The sequence below is a fragment of the Notamacropus eugenii genome, chromosome 2 (assembly GCF_028372415.1).
Source record: "Notamacropus eugenii isolate mMacEug1 chromosome 2, mMacEug1.pri_v2, whole genome shotgun sequence".
NCBI lineage: Eukaryota > Metazoa > Chordata > Mammalia > Diprotodontia > Macropodidae > Notamacropus > Notamacropus eugenii.
In genome coordinates, this window is record NC_092873.1 from 27,942,276 (window position 1) to 27,963,867 (window position 21,592).

At 53.9% G+C, this 21,592-nt stretch overlaps 1 protein-coding gene and 1 long non-coding RNA gene across 3 annotated transcripts; one reads left to right on the forward strand and one right to left on the reverse strand.

Annotated features, from left to right (window-relative positions):
• Positions 1-3,025: 3,025 nt before the first annotated feature.
• On the forward strand, positions 3,026-18,386 carry ANO9 (anoctamin 9). 2 transcript variants are annotated; one of them, XM_072639571.1, is made up of 24 exons: positions 3,026-3,253; positions 9,839-9,910; positions 10,433-10,549; positions 10,732-10,874; positions 11,191-11,237; positions 11,666-11,724; positions 11,883-11,956; positions 12,292-12,426; positions 12,534-12,630; positions 12,791-12,851; positions 12,935-13,017; positions 13,108-13,212; positions 13,402-13,566; positions 13,775-13,811; positions 14,110-14,221; positions 14,438-14,495; positions 14,846-14,943; positions 15,269-15,411; positions 15,596-15,748; positions 16,075-16,222; positions 16,656-16,757; positions 17,373-17,466; positions 17,567-17,679; positions 17,947-18,386. In XM_072639571.1, exons 1-24 carry the CDS (start codon positions 3,248-3,250, stop codon positions 17,972-17,974), a joined length of 2,250 nt encoding a protein of 749 aa, XP_072495672.1. In that variant the 5' UTR covers positions 3,026-3,247; the 3' UTR covers positions 17,975-18,386. The 2 variants fall into 2 exon arrangements, with proteins under 2 accessions (XP_072495672.1, XP_072495671.1); XM_072639570.1 differs by lacking the exon at positions 3,026-3,253 and adding an exon at positions 8,597-8,803.
• On the reverse strand, positions 15,373-21,559 carry LOC140524785 (uncharacterized). The gene is made up of 2 exons (XR_011973833.1): positions 21,449-21,559; positions 15,373-15,727 (listed from the first exon to the last, which is right to left on the reverse strand). It is a non-coding gene; the product is annotated as an uncharacterized lncRNA (long non-coding RNA).
• Between the last annotated feature and the right edge of the window lie 33 nt (positions 21,560-21,592).

Here is a 21,592-nt window from a genome sequence, read left to right on the forward strand (position 1 = left end):
CAAAATATTGGTTTGCCTCTAACCCCAAGCCCAGCTGGGTTGGGCAGTCCCCTGAAAGACCACCCTATGATGCTGCCTACATGTTGAGAGGCATGACTCCTGAGTGGCTGAGAGACCTCTGAGCCTCCAATACTGCTGACACACAGGAGGGAGGACTCGGGACTGCTGGGGAAACCAAGGGAGAGAAGAGGGGAAAGCAGAGAGAGGAGACAAGGTGCGCACTGAATGGCTAATGATAGCTGGAGGCACAGGCTGGTAGAGGAGGCTGCCCCTTAATTACCAGGACCCATCTGCTTTCCTAGAGGTACTTTTAGCACCACATCTATCTGCATGATTATAACTTGGCAGCATAGTCTGGGATCTGGTGCTCACGTCTCACTGCCCAGTGAGACTCTGGGCCACTAGATGGCTTCACTTATGAGTTTGTTTGCTCACTATCTTTTGTGGTGTGGGGAAAGGGGATCTATCCCTTGCTGTGCTCAGCAGGATATTTTCCATCCAGAACAGTTCAGAAATTTGTTTTTATCCTCAGTCTCAAGAGGGTTCTGTCCCTCCTGTGCAAACATCTGTTGAGTACTGGAGAAACCCTTGCTCAGTCGAGGAGCAAAGGGGTGATTTCCAGGAATATGGCCTCTTCCTGCTCTACGAAAGAGGGGGAAAATCACAGTCTCCCACAGAGGCGGGCAGTGGGGCATTTATCTTCCTAAATAAATCCCCACAATGGGAGTAGGTGTGCCCTGGTTCCAGATGGCTGATTTCTGGTTTAAAATTTTGCATATCCATGTTCCCCATAAGTATTTACTGGGTACACACATAATACCTTCTAGTGTGGAGAGGATCCTGGGCTCAGGGCTAGGCTAGCCCAGTGCCAGTTGGTTCTTATGGTTTAATATGGCCACTCCCCAAAGGGTGGCCCGGATGAGTGGGGGATATATAGATGTAGGTCTGGGGTGGAGCAAAGGGATAGACTCTACCCTTGGACAGTAACAATGGTTTTCAGGCCACAGCAGGAGGATAGGACTCAGCTAGAGGCTCCTGCACCTGGCCCATGAGCTTTAGTCAAGTTCTCTGAAGCCTGTGGATAGGACATCTGGTAGGGCTGCCTGAGCTGTAGGGCCTGACCCACTGGAAGGGGGCCGATTATCCCTCAGGTAGTTTTTGCTGGCTTTCCATCTCTCACCTGCAGATGGGGGGCCTTGACAGAGTAGCAGGCCCTGGGGCTGGCCAAGGGTGGAATATGGAATAGAGAGGGCTGGGCAAGCTCAGGAAATGGCCAACCCTGGCACATCTCAAATGCCCACCTGACATTCCTAAAACAGATCTGTTCCCATCCCTGCCTCCTCAGCCTGGCATTTGCAGGCCTCCCCAGGCTGATCTCACCCACATTGTTCTATCCAAAGGCTCTACATTCCTGTCCAACTGGTCTGCTGGCAGTTCCCCATGCCTGACATCGTTCTCTGGTCTTTGTCCCAGATGCCCCCCATGTAGGTCCTTCAGAACACAGCTCTGATGCCCTCTCTCACAGGAGGCCTCCTTGAGGGCTTTGCCTTTACATGCATTCAAGGATCAGCTTCACTGCTCACTGGAGCCTTGCCCTTGGGGCTCCTCCCAGGCCATCTGCCAAGGCCCCTGAGGACCTGCAGCTGGAAGGAATTAGGGCTAGATTAGGGTTGGACTTTCACCAAAAGCAACCACCTGGTGAGCCCTGGGCTGTGGCTCCTGAGCTAAGCAACTGTCCCTAGGGGAAAAAGGCAGCAGAGGCCTGGCAGGCAAGCCAAGAGACCCCAGAACTCCTGTGCTCCCCTAGTCACGCCCCTCCTCAGCCCTGGGGTCAAGCAGTCAGTGCTGGTCAGGAGACCGGCCTGAACCTTCCAGGGGACTGTCCACCACCACCCAAGGGCTGGACCAATCTCCCCCAGACCCAGAGAGATAATAATAGCCAACATTTATATAGCATTTACACAGGCACTATACTAAGAGCTTAACAATTATCATCTCGTTCCATCCTCACAATGACCTTGGGAGGAAGGGGCTATTCTCCTTCTTCTTATAGATGAGGAAAATGAAGACAAGTGCGTTGTCTAGAGGGCAGCTGAGTGATGCAAAGGATGGGGCCAGATGGCTTGGAGTCAGGAAGACACATCTTCCTGAGTTCAAATCCAGCCTCAGACACTAATTATGTGACCCTGGGCAAGTCACTTTATCCTGCTTGCCTCAGTTTCCTCATCTGTAAAATGAGCCAGAGAAGGAAGTGGCAAACTGCCAAGAAGACCTCGAATGGGGTCATGAAGACCATGACTGAACCAGCTGGACAACCACAACCACAGTTTGCTTAGGATCACACAGCTAATGTCTGAGTTAGAATTTGAACTCAGGTCTTGAGATTCCAGGCCCAGCTTTCTATCTGTTGCCAGGACATCCAGGGTTACTAGCTCATCATTACTTCTGCTTCACTTGTCAACAGGGCCCTGAGAATTGGGCCTGAACAGGAAATGGTTCCTCTTTCTGCCATGGGTTGGTCTAGTGACCTGGGATCAGCTCCTGGGATTGCCAGATTTGTCCTGTGCCACTTTCCCCTTTCCCCCAAAAAGATCCACCAGCTTTCCTCCTGGGAGTTGCCACCATCTCCAACAAAGTCCTTCCTGCCCATGCTGGCTCAGGGAAATCTGGAGGGTGATTTAGACCAGCCACTGAGCATTTGGTGCCCATTCCCCAGAGGGGTAGGAAGAGTCCGGGAGAGTGATCCTTCTTGACCTGTCTGCCTTTATCAGAGGGTCTCCTCAGTCCTCAGGCTTTCTTACCCTTCCCATCACTGGCTGAAGAATCCCAGGTTCCTGGAGAGACCCTCCCAGGGAGGAACATTCTCATTCTGACACATTGCTGAGGTACGATGGAGGTTTTTTCCAGGGTGTGGTCCCGCCGCCCCCCAGCCCCAAACAGCCCAGCCCAGTGTGTAGGGGGCCTGGGGAGCTGGCCACTCCCTTGGCTTCCTTGCCACTCCCCTTCAGCCCTGAGCTGCCAGGATTTCTGGGAGGGAGGGGTGAGAGTCCCAGGCGGAAGTCAGAGCCGAGGAGTCCGAGGGCAGTTGTGCACACACCTGGGCCAGGTGAGCAGGTGGCCCTGGGGGCTCAGTGGCCAGGTGAAGCACACTCAGCCTGACTCCTAAAGTCTGTGCCTTGGTGCTGGAGCAAGAGCTGGAACCCAAAGGTGCCAGAGCCAGAGCAGGTGCCGGAGTCTGCTCTCCATCATGCAGGTGAGCTCCGCCCCCTGCCCGCCTCCCATCCCTGGAGGTCAGCCCTCTTTCCCCAAACCAGTTCAGATGTGGGTCTGGGTCTCAGCAGGCTTCACTGGGGGAGAGGCAGGATGGGAAACTAGCCTTTTCCCAAGACCAACAGGGGTCTGAGTGTGGCCTCTGCCCTGAATGCCAGGGTTCAACCATGAAGCTGAGGTCACCGGCATTATCCTCCTGCCTCTGCTCATGCTGTTGACACTGGCTTCCTGGGCCTCAGGGCCCTGAGTCTCCCTGTGCGGCTAGGACAGAGTGGGCTCACACCTCCCCCCCACTTCACCTCTGTCTGGCTCAGTTTCCCCATCTGTAAACTGGGGATGATAACAGCTCCTCCCTCCCAGGGTTGTTATGAGGATCAAATGAGAGGATATTTGTAAAGCCCTCTGCCAGCCTTTGATGGGCTACAGAAATGAAGCAGGCACAGTCATCTTTGTGGCTGTCAGAGCAGACTTGTGGCAGGGCCCCTTCTTCTAGTCTCTAAAACTCTCCTGGGCTACCAGGGGGTAAGAGATGTGGCATTCAGCATGTGTCCACTGCTTTTCCCTGGGGCCAGCTCAGTCCAGGTTGGGATGGAGGGGAATTGGGCAGAGAGAAGTCTCACTTGCCACTTATCAGCTTCCAGTTCTGTTCTAGATACAATGATTCTACCTCCTGTGTACAAGGGTCTGTTCTCAGGAAGCTTATAGTCCCATAGAGGGATAGGTAGAAGAAAACCAGCTGAATTCTGAAGGGCGGTGCCAAACGAGACTGGGGACTGGGTGTGTGATCCTGAAATGGGTCACTTGCTAAGAAAGGCCCTCAGAGGTCACCAGGACAGCCCAAACCTCTGACACCTCCAGGCACAGTCAAGGGAAAAGCCACAAGACCTGCCAATTGTTGGGGTGTTGAGCTTGATGACAGAGTTTGGAAGTGCTCGGGGTCTGGCTCAGGGAATGTCAAGGCCAGGGGAGTCAGGGGAGACATCATGGAAGAGGAGGACCAGAGGGTCTGTAGATAATGACTTGGATAGAGTGCAACAGAGCTTGGCTTCCATTGGACAAGAGCAGAGGGAGACTAACATAGAGAGGGCAAAAGGACGAGGCCTGACCAGGCAGGCACGCCACCTGAGGGAGGCACATTGGAGGCTGAGGACAAGACCATGGCCTTTACTTCAGCCTTGCGGGGACAGGCTAAAAACAGAAAGCCACTTGGCTTTGCAAAGGTTAGGTCCTGGGAGTCTGTGCTACAGCAGCAGGGATGGCTGAGCAGGACTGCAGCCACTACCAAGATAGCCCCAGGGAGGAGCTTGGAGTTGAAGCCCCTGGAGACCTCCACCTGCAAACTCAGAGGCCCAGAAACTGTTCAGGATGAGGGTGAGAGTGAGTGAAACCCAGTCACCCACACAAAGCCTTCATGGGTTGGCCCAGCCCTCACCAGAAATGTGATATGGGTGCTGAGGACACAGCACCCAGGCACCCACCTCAGGGCCTGCCCTCCCTGGCCTGGTGCCTCCTGCTCCCTGCCCCTAGGACCATGCTGACAGCAATCCACTGCTTGCCCCATACTGCCCTGTGGTACTCATGGGAGAGGCCTCAGGACCTGAAGTTCTGGAGAAAGTGGTACCCCCTTTTCTGTCTGCCCCCCATGAATGAGTTTGGTGAGGGGTGTTTAGGCCTGGGTACCTGTGAGGTAGAATCAAAGGGTCCAACAGTCTGACCCTGAAGGTGAGGCATCTCCCCAACTCCCTAGGTCGGAAGGGCTGACTCTGTGCCCCCAGACCTCTGCCTGACTGAAGTTGTTAGGATGCCACATTCTCTCATCTTGTCTCATCTCACTCTGAGCACAGCCTTCCTGAGATGGACCTGTGTGTGGGGACCTGCAGTCCTTACCCTTGGAAAAAGAGAAGAATGTGCCGACTTCTAGGCCCTGAGGGGATTGGCCCCCATGCTTTGGCTATGTTCTCAGGCAGAGGAGAGGGAGGAACTAACCAAGGCCCCCTTCCTGGGGAGAAAATACCCCCAGGAGAAGGCTCACAGAAGGCTTAGAGCAGTCAAGGAAGGCTTAGGGGAAGGGGGTCTTTGATCTGGAATCAGTTTGTCAATAAGCATATATTAAGCGCCTACTGTGTGTCAGGCACAGGGAGCCCAAGAAAGGAAGAAGACAGTACCTGCCTGCAAAGAGCTCTAGACAGGACCCAGAGAGGGGTGGGGAAGGCTTCCCGTAGAAGGTGGGCTTTTAGTTGGCACTTAAGGGAAGCCAGGAGGGCCAGGAGGTGAAGATGAGGAGGGAGATGAGGGTCTTGGTGGTGGGACAGCTGGGAGGGGATACCTGGAGGGGAATAAGGTATAAGAAGCCTGGAAAGGTAGGGGGCAAGGAGGAGCAGGCTAGGAAGGACTTGGAACACCAAATGAGATTTCCTATTTGATCTTGGAAGCCAGAGGGAGCCAATGGAGGTCACTGAGTGGGGGCTGACATGGTCAGACCTCTCCCTTAGGAAAATTCCTTTGATGGCTCAATGGAGAATGGGCTAGAGGGGGGAGAGACTGAGGCAAGTAGACCCCACAACAGCTCTGGCCATCGTCCAGGGGGAAGGTGATGAGGGTCTGTGTGAGTGCAGAAAAGACAAGATGGGCATGGATTTGATGGGTGGGGTGAGGCCAGACAGCTCGGGGATCCAGTGGAATAAGTGTTGGAAGACCTGAGTTCAAATTCAGCCTAGACATTTACTGACCCTGGGCAAATCACTTAACCTCTATTTGCCTCAGTTTCCTTACCTGTTATTGTGTTTAGCCTTCATTTTTGAAGAGGACCATGACATCAGCAAATGATGACATAACTTGCAGTCGACTTTGATTTGAGTGAGGGAGGGCTATTGCAAGGTCACCAGCCTCACTTTCTCCTCCTGAGCCATCTGGATCCAGCGACCAGATATTCATTAGGATGACTGGAGATGGCCCAGGATGCACTGGGAAGCCTTGGCCCTTTTAGGCTAAGGTCTTTTCAAGTACACATGTAGAGTGAATAGACCTCTTTAGGAAGTAGTCAGGGGATGGCCCCTTTAATCAGAAAAGGGGAAAAAAAATCAAGGTGTGAGGGTAAGACCTTCAGAGTGGCTGTTTTAAAGAGAAGCAATTATCATCGATTTTCACTCAAACCAGGAGGGTCCAAAAAAAGGCCATTAAATGGAGCTTGGGCAGGGACCTGTTGTGGTATAATCTATGGGCTTCAAAGTGAAATGAGTTTAAGGTAGAAAGAAAAAGAAAGGAAGGAAGAAAGAAAGAAAGAGAAAGAAATCAAGACACAAAGAAGTCTAGAAAGGAATCTAGAAATCTAGAGAGAAAAAAAGAAATCTGAAAAGAGATCTAGAATGAAACTTAGAAAGCAGCCTATAATGAAATCTCGAAAGATATTCTAGAAAAAAAGAACCTGGTAAATGTGCATAATACAAGCCCCTACCTCCCAGGGTGGTTGTGAGGATGTGCTTATCAGAGTGCCAGGCACCCAAGAGGAACTCTGTAAATGTTGTTATTATCATGAAAGATGATGCCCAAAAGTTTTGGTGCTGGCTTCGACAACAGTAGGGAAATTGGGAGGAGTTGAGCCTTTGGTGGAGAAAATAGTGAGCTCAGTTTTGGACATGCTGACTTTCAGATGTCAGGGCATCTAGGTCCTTGAGGCAGGAAGGACCCAAGTTCAAGTATAGCCTTAGGCACTTAGTAGTCACGTGACCCTGGGCAAGTCTGCCTGCAAAAAAAAGACATGTCTCTGGGACATCACGCATGAGATCTGCAGTGGGCAACTGGAAAGCCCAGCCTGGAGGGCACCAGAGAGGCTGGGGTCAGATTGGGAGATCTGAGAACCATGCAATGGTGATTAAATCCATGGCAGCTGAGGAGATCACCAAGTGAAGAAGAGAAGGAAGAGGAGAGAGGGAAGAAGAGAAAGCCCAGGACAGAGCCCATGGTTTGTGGGCATTATGGGAATGAAATGCAGCCAACGAGACAGAGGAGAGGAAGGAGAAGACCCAGGAGAGAGCAGTGTCCTAAAAACTTAGAGGAGAGAGTGTCACAGGGACCCTCGTGTCCAAGCCTGCAGAGAGGTCAAGGAGAATAGCAGAGAAAAGACTACTGGATTTGGCCACTAAGAGGTCTTGGGAGACTCTATCAGAATGATGAAGGGATAGGAAGAGAGTGAGAGGAGGGAAGTGGAGACACCAATGTAGACGTCTTCTCAAGGAATTTAGCCACAAAAATGGAGGAGAGGTAAGGGATTGTAGCTAGTGGGGATGGAAGGATCAAGTGAGGATTTTTTGAGCTTGGGAGATGTGTGGTGTGTCTATGGGGCATAGGGAAGTGGCCAGCGGATAGTGAGTGACTGAAGATTAGTGAGAGAGGGGGATAGAATGGGGTCACTGGAGCAGTGGAAGAGTCACAGCCTGACCTCATCATGGGAGACTGAGGTAGGAGGAGATAGGGCCAGAAGGCACCTGAGTGATGAGAGGGGAGAAGGGGGCACTCGTGGTGCTTCTATCTTTTCTGTAGAATATGAGATGGGGTCTTAGCTGAGGGAGTCTGGGGACAGGGGGAGCCCCAGGAGGTTTGAGGAGGCTTAGAAGAGCCATTGGAGGGAGTGGGAGAGGGAGCTGATGAGGGAGGTGTGCAAGTCAAGACCCAGAGATTATGAAACATCCATGTGTTGTGGACCCAGTTGGGATGGTGGTGGACACGAAGTTTTTTTCCTTTGCTCAATAGCATGTGAGTAGGAGGGAAGGCAGAGGGTGGTGGGACAGCTCCAAGGTTGGGCCAGACTATGAAAAGCTTTGCATGCCAAGTCTCTATGTAGCCAGGGTGCCGTGGGAAACCTGAGGGCTTCTGAACAGGGGCATGATGGAGGGAGGCCTAGGTCAGTGGGTGGGGAAGGGAGGGCTCTGACAGATCTGGGCCCCAGCCCTTGTCTAGAGTTGCTCACTGAGACCCAGAAACAGAACAGCACTGGGGGGGCCTGGGCACCATGGATCTGAGGCATCTGGGGCATGCCACTCTGGCTAACTGTGGAACCAAGGTCGGGAGGGGCTGGCCACCTGGGTGTGGAGGCAGAGCTGGGAGACTGGAACAGCAGCTTAACCTGCTCTCTGAGTTCTGGGAAAGCCTGGCACCTGCTGGCCAGGTGACCCAGGGAAGAATGGAAGGAAGTGGGAGGGCACTGGGCTGTGGAGGCCCGCCCATGGGAGGCTGAGGCTGGGCAAGGGACCTAGAGGCCAGTACCCCCACCTCTGCGTTTTATGGAGATTAAGTGATTTGCCTACGGTCACAGCAGGACTCGAAGGCACTCCCTTCTCAGCTCCCCCTCCCCCCTTCTGCCCCATCTTTCTGCCTTCCTCTCTTATTTCTCCACGGCTCCGTGGGTCTCTCCTCATTCTGCCTTAAACTTGACCCAGGACTGAGCTTATCTTCCTCCCCAGACATGCTCCCAGCTCCCATCGAGGGCCCCGAGCTACCTGGGACCTCTTTCTCCTCTTCTAACATGGGATCCATGGTAAGGATGTCCACAGGCACACTCTCCACCATCCTCTCGTTTACCCTCGCCCTCAGACAATATGACAGCCTCCCTCTCGATTGAGCTCCTGGTCCCAGCCTCTTCACGCTGAGGGACTGGAGTGCCACATGGGGCCTCCTCACTCCTGCTCAAGAGGCTGAGGCTGTGGGCTCCTTTTAGGAGAGGATGTGAGGATTGGACACTGGATTGAAGTTAGGGGTGTGCTGACACAGTATAAGGGTGCTGGGACCCTGAAAATGACAAGGCTGGGTTGCTTTGGCATAATCTTAGGGCTTTTGGGGGGCCAGGTCCCCCCTGCATCAGGATGACATTGGTCTGAGGACCAGATAAGGCCCAACTGCCTCTACAGGGGCAGCCCTTCCCCCTCTTCCCCATCTTAAAGTCACAGAGCCAGCCTGTGTCTGAGGCCAGGCTTGAGTCTGGGTCCTGTTGGTCCAAGGCTCCCTGCCTTCTCTCCTGGCTTATTCCCCCCTTGCACCCTACCCCTCAGCCCCCACAGGGTCTGTTCTAGCTATACCAGCTTCCTGGCTCCTCACCATCCACACTAGCCTCCTCTGGTGCCCAGGGGCTCCAGCTTGAATCCCACCTTCTGCAAGAAACTTTTTCCAATCCCCCAATGCCTCTCTACTCCTCTCCAGACCATCTTGTCATTGCCTCCTCTGTAGTCTGTGAGCTCCTTGGGGACAGGCCTGTCTTGCCTTTCTCTCTATCCGCACCCAGTAACTGCTTAATTAATGCTTATCATATATATATATATATATATATATGTATGTGTGTGTGTGTGTGGGTATAACACACACATCCACACAACATCCACACACACAGTCTGTGGAGGGAAGGACCTTGCCCTGGGAGAGAAGAAGTAGCTTTTTATTTCTGTAACCCCAATGCCTTGAACCATGCCTGTCATGCCCTGGATACTTCATATGTGCTTGGTGAGGACCTACCTGCCTGCCTGATGGTTCACTGTGTATCTGGTTCAGGCCACCTTTCTCTCTCTGTCTCTCTCCCAAGGGTACTGAGGATGAAATTCAGATTGTTCCAGAGACAGACAGTTTCCCACTGATGGAACTTGGGCGCATGCAGGTGAGTGGAAACTACCAGCTGCAGAAGCTAGCCCAGGCCCCCTCCTGCTCCACAAAGCCCAGAGGAGGCCAGGGAGAGGGAATGAGCTTGAAGGATGGTAGCAGGGGGAATGTGGGGAGGGCACTGGAGATGGAGGCAGGAACCTACCCCTAGATGCACACTAACTACATCGTCCTGGGCAGTTAACTTCTCTGTGTGTTTACAAAGGTTTCCTCATTTGTAAAATGTAGACTTTGGGCTCTGTGGTTCTCTGAGGTCCCTTGAGTTCTGGAGCGGCAAGTGGATGGAGCACTGAGCCTGGAGTCAGGAAAATCTGAGTTCAAATCCAGCCTCAGACACTGACTAACTGTGTGACCCTGGGCAAGTCACTTAATTGCTGTCTGCCTGGGTTTCCTCACCCATCAAATGAGAATAAGAATGACACCTCTCTCCCAGGGCTATTGGGAGGATCCAGTGAGGTGGTGTTTGTGAAGTGCCTAGCAATGTGCCTGTAGAGGGTCCCTTTCTTCCTTCCTCCCCCAGGCCAAAGAGACCTGGGACTTTGTCCTCGTGTCTGACCTTCAGAAGACAAACCCCAAACGCAGCCATCGTCGGCAGAGATTCCTGGCTGAACTTGAAAAGACAGGCTTCATTATCAAGGTGGGGCTCCTGGCCCCTGAGGCCTTGGTGGGAGACAGGTGGCGGGGAAGGCTCCCACAGCCCCCCTCCTGTAAGGCAGCTCTCAGATTTGGGATGTCACTAGGGAGGGAGTGGAGGAGGGACCTTCCTTGGTGGTCCCTGCCTGATCAATGGTGCATGCCCATCTCTGTGTTGCACCCCAGGAAGTAGAAGACAGAAGAAGGTTGTTCTGTGGTATCAGAGCTCACAGCAGACTCTTTAGCCAGTACACGGAGCTGCTGAAAGACACCAGCTATTCCTCTTCTGTCACCCTGCCTATGGGGCCTGAGCCCACTACCACTGCCCGGTGAGCTCCCCTCAGTGCTAGGGGTGGGGGGAGCAGGGGAGGGCCTCCTGGAGGATCTCAGTGTGGGAGACGCATAGACATTGGGGAGCCCTTAGGTTGGGGATGTAGACTTTGGCCCTGTGCTCTGGTAGTTCAGTCTAGAGGGCAGAGGAAGGTTGTGGACCAGAGCGCTGCCCCCCAGAGCTCATACTGGGGAGACTTGGAAGTCTTCTCCCCGGTTATTTCCTGCTTCTACCTGAAATGTGGGAAATATCAGACTCCCTCCCATGGACGCTTTGGAGAATTCTGGAAAGCCAAGGGTTCCTATCTGTTTCAGAATTCGCATTGTTAACTTCATCCTGAGGAGTAAGGAGGTGGATGGTGGTAAGGAGATGCCCCGGCTACCTGCCTCTCTGCTGTAGCCCCTTACACTCATCCTGGCTAGAGAAACTCCAGCTTGGATCTCTACTTCCCAGACCTGGCTGCTGTCCAGCTCTGAGGAAGTCTGGCAGGACCAAGCCACAGCAGGGCTTGAGAGGGGTTTGGGCTGGTCCTGGTATCTCTGGAGAGGGGTGCGTGAATGGGCATTCTCAGGGTCAGGGAGCTGTGACCACCCCTGGGAGGAGGAGGGCATGGATGGCTCCATTTCTGTGGGTCTCAAACCTTAGATCTGTGTGCAAAGCCACCTTCAAGGTGAGGAGATGTCCGAGGGCCCTGGGTTCTTTAGGAGCCTGGAGAGGGAAGTCCAGGTCATGGCTTGTGGGGAAGAGGCATGGACAGAGAACTCTGTGACCCTGACTTGTCTCTCCTAGAGAAGTTCGATGATTTGATGAGGGACCACGTGTTTGAGGCTAAGTTCCCTCTCCATGAGGTAAGAGAGTGGGAGGAGAGAGAGGCAGGGGCTTGTGTTCTGGGAAGGTCCCTCCTAGATGGGGCAGGGGAGGCCCTGGGTGGGGAGCAAAGATGGGGGAGATGAGGGATGGAGGCAAGGGGTTCTGGGGTCTGGTTCTCACCTGCTCCTGTGCCCAGAGGGAAGAATGTCTATGGAATAGCTGGGCTCGGTGGAGAGACATCTTCCAAAGACAGCCCATTGACAAGATTAGGTACTGTGGTCATTGTGGGGGGAGAAGGGCTCAGTTTGGGGGTCTCCAGTCAGTGGGAGCTCAGTTTTGGGGTCCTCATCAGTCAAGGGCTCAGTTTGGGGGTTCTCATCAGTGGGGGGCTCAGTTGGGGGGTCATTAGGGGTCTGCTTGGAGGAATCCTCCTCAGTATGCCTATTAGCAAAATCAGGGACTGTGGCCCTCAGGAGTCACCCGTGTCTGATCCATGGTCCCCACATCCCCCATGGGAAGACCTGCAGTGCAAACCTACACACTGACACCTATGGGGTCTGGGCCCTGGGCCCAGTGTGAGTCTGCTGCTGCTGTACTCCCCACAGAAACTGCTTTGGGGAGAAGGTGGCCTTGTACTTTGCTTGGTTAGGCTGGTACACAGTGATGCTGGTGCCCGCGGCTGTTGCTGGCCTTGTCGTCTTCCTCAGTGGCTTCTCCCTCTTTCATGCCAGCCAGATCAGGTGGGACAAGGGGTGCTGAGCATGGAGGGTGGTGCAGACAAGATGAGAAAGGCCAGGGGTTCAGTGAGGTCCCTTCATTGCTCCCTCTTCCCCTCCCCACCCCACAGCAAAGAGGTCTGTGATGCCAATGACACCATCATGTGCCCGCTACAAGACCATCAGCGCAAATACTGGAGACTGTCTGAGACCTGCACCTTTGCCAAGGTATAGGATGGGCCCTTTTGCCCGGGCACCAATGAGGCCATTTCATAGACAATGAGGCTGAGACCAGGAATAGGACCTGGGGCCCAACAGCAAACTGGGCATCAGAGTCCTGGGCCATGAGCAGCCTGCTCCATACCCCAGTGGCTTGTCTTTTCTGCAGCTCACACACCTCTTCGACAACGAGGGCACAGTGTTCTTTGCCATTTTCATGGCTCTGTGGGGTGAGTGATGAGTTTGAGGATGAAGGATGAGGGGAGTACACTTCCATGCTTCCCCTGTGCTCATGTCTTTCTCCCATGGGTAGCCACTGTGTTTCTGGAGTTATGGAAGCGAGAACGGGCACATACTGCCTCTCACTGGAACCTCTACGGGTGGGATGAGGACCAGGTATGCAGTTACCCCACGTCATCTGTCCTGGCTTTGCTGTCTTGGGAGGGGCCGTGCTCTCCAGTGGGTGGATATCCCCTGTATTCCTAGGAAGAACTGGCCCTGGAGCTGATCAACAACCCCAACTACCAATTACGGAAGCACCAGCATTCCTATCTGCGCAGCAGTGCCATCCTTCTCTGCTCCCTCGTCATGGTACCACTGCCCTGCAGAGGCGGGCAAAAGTGGGGGAAGTGGGGTGGGGAGTGGGCAGGAGCCCACAGACCCCTCAGCTCCCTGTGAGGTGGGGATGCCCACAAAGCATGCCAGTGGTGGGAGGGCACGTAGCCACACCCAACCTAGGCACACAGCCCTGAGGACTCATTCTGCCCCTCATGTCCCCAGATCTGCTTGCTGATTGGCATGGCCCATGTCCTCGTTCTCTATCGGGTCATGGCTACCGTCTTCTTCAGCCACTCAGCTTTGCCCTTCCTGGAGCAGCAGTTGACCACAGCGGTGGTGGCCACGGGAGCTCTGGTGCATTACATGACCATTGTGGTCATGACCAAGGTGGCTGGAGCTCCCAAGGGTGCATGGAAGGATGGGGGAAGGGGAGAGATGACCTGTCCCCCCTCTCCAGGGCTGAGGAGATGGGCCCCTGCTCCCCCAAGCAAGGCTTCCCTCCTGTATGCTCCATTAAGTCTTGGAGCTGGGGGCATAGTTGGGGGCCTTGGCTCCCTGAGGCCCAGGATCAGCCCAGACCCTGTCCCGCCCCCAGGTGAACAAGAAGGTGGCCTTGAAGCTCTGCGACTTTGGTAAGTAGGTGGAATCATGGGCACTCGGGAGGGAGGAGGGTTGGGAGCAACCTCCAGGGGCCAGTGCCAATACCATAGAGCTCCCTGACTGGGGCTCTGGGCACCCAGGCGTGACTTGAGACCCCTGAGCCCTGGCTGGCCAGAGCTGACTTTGGCCCAGGTCGGGCATCAGTATCATGGCCGGGCTGCTCGAGAGGGGCCCTGCTCCTCTGAGCATGTGCTCCAGCTCAGCCTTTTTGCTAGGGGTGGGGCAGCCTCCTCCAGCCTCCCCACTGGGACTCCTCCCTCTTCCTCTCAGAGAAACCTCGGACGTTCTCGGAGCGAGAAAGCAATTTCACCGTCAAGTTCTTTACCTTCCAGTTCTTCACTCATTTCTCATCCCTTATCTACACTGCCTTTTTCCTGGGCAGGTGAGGGCCAGGACAGATAGTCCAGGGGATGAATGAACCCCTCACCATCCCTGGCAAGCAGCCCTCCCTCCATCCTCTCCCGGTGTCCACTGCTCCCTCAGCATTCCTGGGACCCTCTACCACTCCCATAGGCGAGCTTTGAGAGGTTGGGAGCCCCTTCCTGAGTGTCCTTCCCATCTCTGCCCCTCTCTGTGCTCTCCTCTTTCTCTTCTGCAGGATCAATGGGCACCCAGGAAACCAAGTCCGAATTGGTGGTCAGTGGAGGTTGGAAGAGGTCAGTTTTAGGTTCCCAAGGTTTCATCTTTAATCCCCAAGTGTCAAGCACTGTGTTGATGTGGTGCCAGTGAGGCTCCCCTAGGGGAGAGAGGAGACCCTTGAGCCTACCCTCAGGCTCTTACTTGGGCTCTGGAGACCTTGTAGTCAAGGAGGGCTCCCTGGGCCAAAGCTTGTGGTGAGCCTCAGGCCCTGGATACAGGCAGGTGGGAGGAGGGGAGAATAGGGAGCATCAGATGGCCCTGGGCAGGTGTTGGGGAGCTGGACCAGAGAAGGCAGAGAAGGCTGCAGTCTGAGCCGTTCAGTGGCCTGGGCCTGGAGGTTGAGTCCTGCCTCCTCTGCCTTGTCCAGTGCCATCCCAGTGGCTGCATGATGGACTTGTTTGTGCAAATGGCCATCATCATGGGCTTGAAACAGACCCTCAGCAACTGCGTGGAGTACCTGAGCCCGTGAGCAAGCACTTTTGGGGCCCAGGACTCAGTGTCCCTCTCGCCTTGCCTGGTTGCCACCTCCTCAGACTCTCATCCTCAGCCCACCTCCCCTGGACCCTTATCCTCAGTCACCTCTCCCCTGACTCTCATCCTCAGCCCTCCCTTCCCAGACCTTCATCCTCAGCTGCCCCCTCCCTTGACTCTCATCCTCAGGCCCTCTTTGTTGGCCCCTCATCTCTGACCTCAGTACTCAGCCACCTTCTCCCTTGGGACCCTGATATTTGGTTGTGATACCTTACCTCTCTCCTCAACATCCCTGCCCCCATATCTGACCCTACCCCAGGTGGCTGACTTACCGCATCCGGAAGCTAAAAGATTGGCCCCAGAGCAGGAGGCTACATGATCCAAGCCTGGAGGAATGGCTGAAAAACTATTCTCTGAAAGAAGTTAATGTTTTCAGTCTGTTTGACGAGTTTATGGAAATGAGTGCGTCAGGGTATGGGGGAGGGGTGAGAAGCAACCTCATTTGTGGGTCTTGGGGGGCTGGCCAGGACTGGCTTCTTGGTGCTCCTCAGGGCTCTGGGGGGCAGCCTCACCTCTGCCCTGGGTCTGGGAGAGGGTGATGATCAGGCTGAGGTAACTGGCGTCTGTGTCTCCGCATGGTCTCTAGTGATCCAGTATGGCTTCACCACCATCTTTGTAGCTGCTTTCCCCCTGGCCCCACTCTTGGCACTTTTTAGCAACATCTTTGAGATTCGACTGGATGCCATCAAGATGGTGAGACTACAGCGACGACTGGTACCTCGAAAGGCAAATGACATTGGTGAGAACCTCAGGGGTCAGTGCTGGGGAAGGCTGCCTGGCTCCCTCGGGCAGGTTGCAGGACACAGCTTTGTGTGGGAGAGACAGGGAAAGGAGAGTTTAAAGGGGGGAGACTGAGGCAGAACAGGTTCAGACTCTGTCCTCAGGGAGGTGATGGAGAGGGAGCCGTTGAGGAAGAGAGAACAGAGAAGAAGGCCTGGGCCCCGGTCTCAGCTTTGCGTCAGGCTGGCACTTCCTGCCCCTGAGTCCCCCCAGCTTCTCTGAGTGTGTGGTGGCCCCAGGGAATCTTGTGACTTTTCCCTCACCTGACCTTCTCCAACCCTCCAGGGACCTGGCTGCAGGTGCTTGAGGCCATAGGGGTACTGGCAGTCATCGCCAATGGGATGGTCATTGCTTTCACATCTGAATTCATTCCCCGTCTTATGTACAAGTACTACTATGGGCCATGCAGCCAGAGAAGCAACAGCACAACTGAGTGAGCAGGGCCTGGGCAGAGGCAGGGCCCCTCTGATCCCCAAAGCACTCCTATGGCCCTGTTCCTGCTCCCTGACCTGGGGCCCTGTGTGATGGTGGTGGTGGGGAAAGAGGAGGAAGGGTTGGCTCAGGGGTAGGGATGGAGGCTCACAGACTGAGCTCAAGGGGACCTTAAAGGCCAGATGTTGACCCCATGATTTCTGTGTCCCTGGTTACTAATATCCCTTCCCCAGGAGATGATGAGAGACAGGCTTAGCAGGGTCAGGGCTCCAGTGTTCTTGGGCCCTTGGCAGGTGCTCCCTTATGCTGCGCTAGCACTGGCAGAGGGAATAGGGGAGCCTGGATTGATTTTTTTTTTGGAGCCTGCTTTGCCTTTCCTGTGTCCCCTGGGACAGACCAGGGTACAGTCACATCTCCTCCTCCCTGTTCTGCAGCTGTCTGACTGGATATGTCAACCACAGTCTTTCTGTTTTCCATACCAAGGACTACAAGGACCCACTTCCAAGCCAAGAAATAGAGGGTGTCACTGAGTGCAGGTGCATAGGCTATCCAGCATGCCTGGTCTCCACTCCCTTCTCTTCAGCTCTGCTCCTTTCTGCAGGCCCAGGGACTGATGGGTGGGAGAGTCAGCTTGGCCTCATAGAAGGAGGGCTAGGTTTGGACCTAGCTTGAGAGGCCTGAGTTTGATTCCGGCCTCTAGCACATGCTTGTGAGTGAATCCTCTGCCCATCTGAGCTGTGGTTTCCTCATTGTGGTCCATACCCCACTCAGAGAGTTTTGGAAGCCTTGGGTACCAGAGAGATATCAGTTGTGAAGGGGGTGATTTAATTGAGAATCAGCACCAAGGCCAGGGACCCAGGGACTCAGTGCCCTCCTTCTCCAAAGGGGAAGGGGTTGGGTGAATCAGAAGGTGTAAACAGTGAGCATCCTTATGAAGGTATAAGGATGTGAGAATGAGGTATGGATGCTGTGAGGATGTGTGGATAGGGTAAGGAGGTGAAAATGGAGTGAGGAGGTATGGATGGACCAAGGAGATGTGGATAATGGGTGAGTCAGGGCCCTCAACCTTGATTGGAGAGGGAAACACTTGGCCATACTCTCCTGCTTCTCTGCCCACAGGGCCCTTTCATGGCCTCTTTTCTCACTCCCAGGTACCGGGATTACCGGAACAAAGTAGATTACAACTATTCCAGTGAGTTCTGGTTCCTCTTGGCCTCCAGACTGGCTTTTGTTATTCTCTTTGAGGTGACGTCCAGCTGCAGGGGATGAGGGGGGGGGGGGGCAGGCCAGGAGGGTGAAGTTTGCTGGGTCTCGGACTCCTCTGACAAGCCCCTCTTACCCTCAGCATGTGGCATTATGTGGCAAGCTCATCGCTGCCTGGTTTGTCCCTGATGTTCCCCAGATTGTAAAAAACAAAGCCCTTGAGGAAAAATTTTATAATCTGCGTGAGAAACTATGGTATGAGTGGGTGCTTCCAACTTCCCCTGCTCTGGCCCTTCTCCTGGGGTGCCCTAAGGGGGAGGGGTGCTCCCAATCTCCTCAGCCCCTCCCATTTGCCCTTGCTTTGGGAGTGGGGGTGTGTGTCTGATTCTGAGAATAATCCCTGGGGCTTCCTTCCTTCCTTTGAAGGAGATGCTGGACCTGAGCAGAGTAATGGTGGTGGTGGTGGTCTCCAATCTGATTCCTCCTCCTCCTTCTCCTCCCTCTCTTCCCTTTCCTCCACAGTCTCTGCTCCAGGGTCACTGATGTGTAGGGAGGCTGGAAGAAGATCAGAACCACCTAAGGTGGCCCAAAGTAGCCTCTGTCCAACCTGGATGCTGCGTCTGAGACCTCAGGGTTTCTGTGATCTCCTCTTGAATCCTCTCAGTCCCTGGGGTACTGTGACATGGGGGAGCAGTATTGGAAGGACAGGCAGATCTCTGTGTATCCCTCCTTCCTTTGTGAACAAGCCCTCAGCCCCTCCACCTGGTCCCTGGCCAGCTGGACCCTGGATCTGGTCAGGAGAATGAGTGGGATTTTGACCCAGCCACACACTCCTTCAAACCCAAACCTCTAGGATTCCCTTTCTCCAGGCAGCCTGTCTTCCCTGGAAGGACTGACACAGGGCTGGCTAAATCCTCTTTTATATTCCCTTGGTGAATAATAAAATGATTTTCTAAAGTGTACTTCCAAGTGTGATATAGAGGACTCAGAAAGAGCCATTCTTAGGAGCAGGTGGGCCCCCCAAAGCACATGCTTCTCCCCTCTGAGTTTTCAGGAACCCTGAGGATAACTAGGTTTTTTCCTAGTACCATAGCTCGCAAGCCCCTAACTGGTGTGTTTCCTCATTGATGATCAGTTAATATCAATCAGTCAGCTAGACTTAGTTCACCTTTAGGAAGGTATTTACTAAAGTGGTAGTGTAAGACCAGTGGTACTTTTGTACCACTGCCCCTTTCCCCCAGCTGGGGTCACCTTCTCCCACAAGTCCACACAGAGTCCAGGGGAAAGTGGGCCCACAGCCCTAACCTGTCCACTCTCCTCCCAGAGGCTAACTGAGGGCCAGGAACTTTCCTCCAATGAGCCTCCCCACCCCACCCTCGACTATCTTAGGATAGCTCTTGGGCAGGCACCTTGGTTCTGCACTTAGCAAACTTCCATTGAACACCTACTATGTGGTGCTGAACCTGGAGGGAGAGGGATGGAAGGAGGACAGAGTCCCTGCCCTCAGGAGGCCCAGGGTCTAGAAGAGAAGCAAATCAGGATGGTAGTGGCTCTCAGAAAACAGGGGGGCCCTGAAGGAACCATTGGTGGAATGGAACCCAGAAGGCTGTGCCCTGGGCTGGGTTGCAAATGTCCATTTTGGGAAATAGCAGGTGAGTAAGGAAGGGGCCAAAGGGACAGAGCTGGGAGGGTCAGCTGAGGTAGATGGCCACTTGTGGGAAGTAAGAAAGTTCTGTCTTCCACATTCCCAGGTGATAAAGGTTGTGACCTAGCATGGACAGGTTAGAGGTCAGAAACTAATAAGCAGGCCCAAGAAGCTGTGTGAGGAAGGGTCTATCAGAGAAGAGAACATGGAGTCACATGGCTAGGGGACAGTATCGCAGAGATCCAAAGTTAGGAAAACTGCATAAGAAACCCCATCTTTCTGCACATGTAGTCTTCCTGTAACCTTACTGGGAGGCTACCCATCCATTCAAGGGGAATGGACGTAAAGGCTTTCCTGATTTTGCAGCAGGTATTGTTCTTTATTTAAGGTGAGCATGTTTCCCACTGTTGGGGGCTTGTTAGACAGGCTCACTTCTAACACTACTGATCTGGGGGGATGAGTTGTTTCTTCTAGAGGTGATGGTGAGCCACCAAGGCTTCTTGGGTGAGGGAATGGCTGGGGCACGGCCTTGGGAATATCACTAGGGGCATGAAACTGGCCCTCTAAGAGTTTAAAAAATAGTGGGGGAGGGCAAGGGGCAAAGTCAGTGAAGCCAGGTGGAGAAGGAAGCTGGGGCCAGGCTAGTGGCAGCCTCAGCTGTCCCTGAGGAAAACCCTGAACTCCACCCGGAGTGGAAGCCAGGAGCAGACCAGGCTCTGCCCCCCAGTCTCCACCAATGAGGAGGGCCCTGTGCAAATTCACTTTGAGCTGTGGTTTCTGGGGGAATCCAGAAAGAACTCATGAATGAAGTACACTAGAAAGGGAGGCAGCCACTGCCAGGGTGGGAAAGACTTCAGATGACAAGCAGGTTTAAAATCAGAATAATAACTAGCATTAACATAATAAAGCCCTTTACAAAGAGTATCTCATTTGATCCTCACAACCACCCTAGGTGACAGTTGCTACTATTACTCTTCCTATTTTACAGAAGGGACAATTGAGGCAGAGAAGTGACCTGCTCAGGCTCACCCAGCTAGTAAGTGTCTAAGGTCAGTTTTGAACCCAGAACTTCCTGGCTTCAGGCCTCATGGTCTGTGCACTGCATCACCACCAAGCAGTCTTTACTTTGGTCTAGCAGTTTCTAGGAATTCGGAATGTTTAGCCTGGGAAGAGAAGACTGAGGCAGGGGCATGAGAATGTGTTGAAAAGGCTGTTGTGTGGAAGAGAGATTGACCTAATTGGGCCTTGCCCTAGTGGGCAGAATGAATCAAGGGGCGACTTCAGGCTGGCTGGTGGGATGAGGCCTGGCCTGGAATGGCTGTCTAGGGCAGTGGTGACTCATGACTTCCCGATATTCCCCAAGGATTCCTCTTGTCAGAGATGCTTGTGGAGGGGATTTCCAAAAGGCCTCTATGGCCCCAGGCTCTCTCTGGCTTAGAGATTTCATGAGAGATGGAGGCTGCACATTGATTACAGATACTGGAGATACAAGATTACTCCCAGAACTTACAGTCTAACCCTGGGAAGCAACATGTGTGATCACAGATCTACACGAAAGGAATACAAAATGATATGAGATGATCAAGGTGGAGCTGGGCCTTGCAGGAACCATTAAGAGGACGACCTAAGGAGGGCATGCATGTTACTGCCTCTTGTGGATACAGCCCCAGACCATTTACACCAGGCATGAGTGAACAGTGCAAAGACAAGGAAATGGGAAATTCATGCCCTGTAGAAGGAACAGTAAGGCCAGTTTGGCGTGGCATAGGGCATGGGTAACAAGGCTGGGCAGGGAGGTTGGGAGCAGGCCTTTAACTGCCAAACTGTGGAGGGTGAATTTGGTCCTGGGTTAGGAGGGAGCCCCTGGAGATAGAGAAGGGAAGTGAGAGTCAGGGCTGCACTCTGCTCTGGTTGTGTGGAGCCATCTCTGCTGATGGCCAGCATGAGACTCTGAGGTAGGTTTGAGAAGACAAATGATTGGGTGGGAGGGAGGGGCATGGGATTGAAGGGAGAAGATTGAACCCAACCTGGCTGACTGAGAGAATGGGAGTGGCCTGTCAAGAGGTAGGAAAGTCTGGAGAAAGTGGAGCATTAGGGGTAAGATGAAGGACTGCAGCATGGGGTAGGGGAAGCAGGGAGGGGCAAGTACAGAGGGCCACATTTGGAGGGTGAGAGGGCAGGAAGGGACTCTTAGCAAACCTGTCATTTCCTGCCTACCCCCATGCTCCGAACATGGGTTGCCTCCTACCCAGTGTCAATGAGGTGCCAATAGAGGTGTCCTGAAGGAGATTTAGAGCCTAGGAAGAACGCAGGTCCTACTCCCAAGGGCCCTAGGAGCCCTGAGGCCAAGTTTTCAGGTCCTCCTCCCTCCCTCCTCACCTCTCCTCCTCCAACTGAGCTCGGGGGCCAGGTTTCTCTGGCCTAGGTCCCTCTAGAGTCAGTCTGCCTGGGGCCTCACCAGTCCCGGTTCTGCTCCTCCCCCTCCCTGGGCCACAGGGAGAGAGGGAGGGAAGGAAGAAAGGA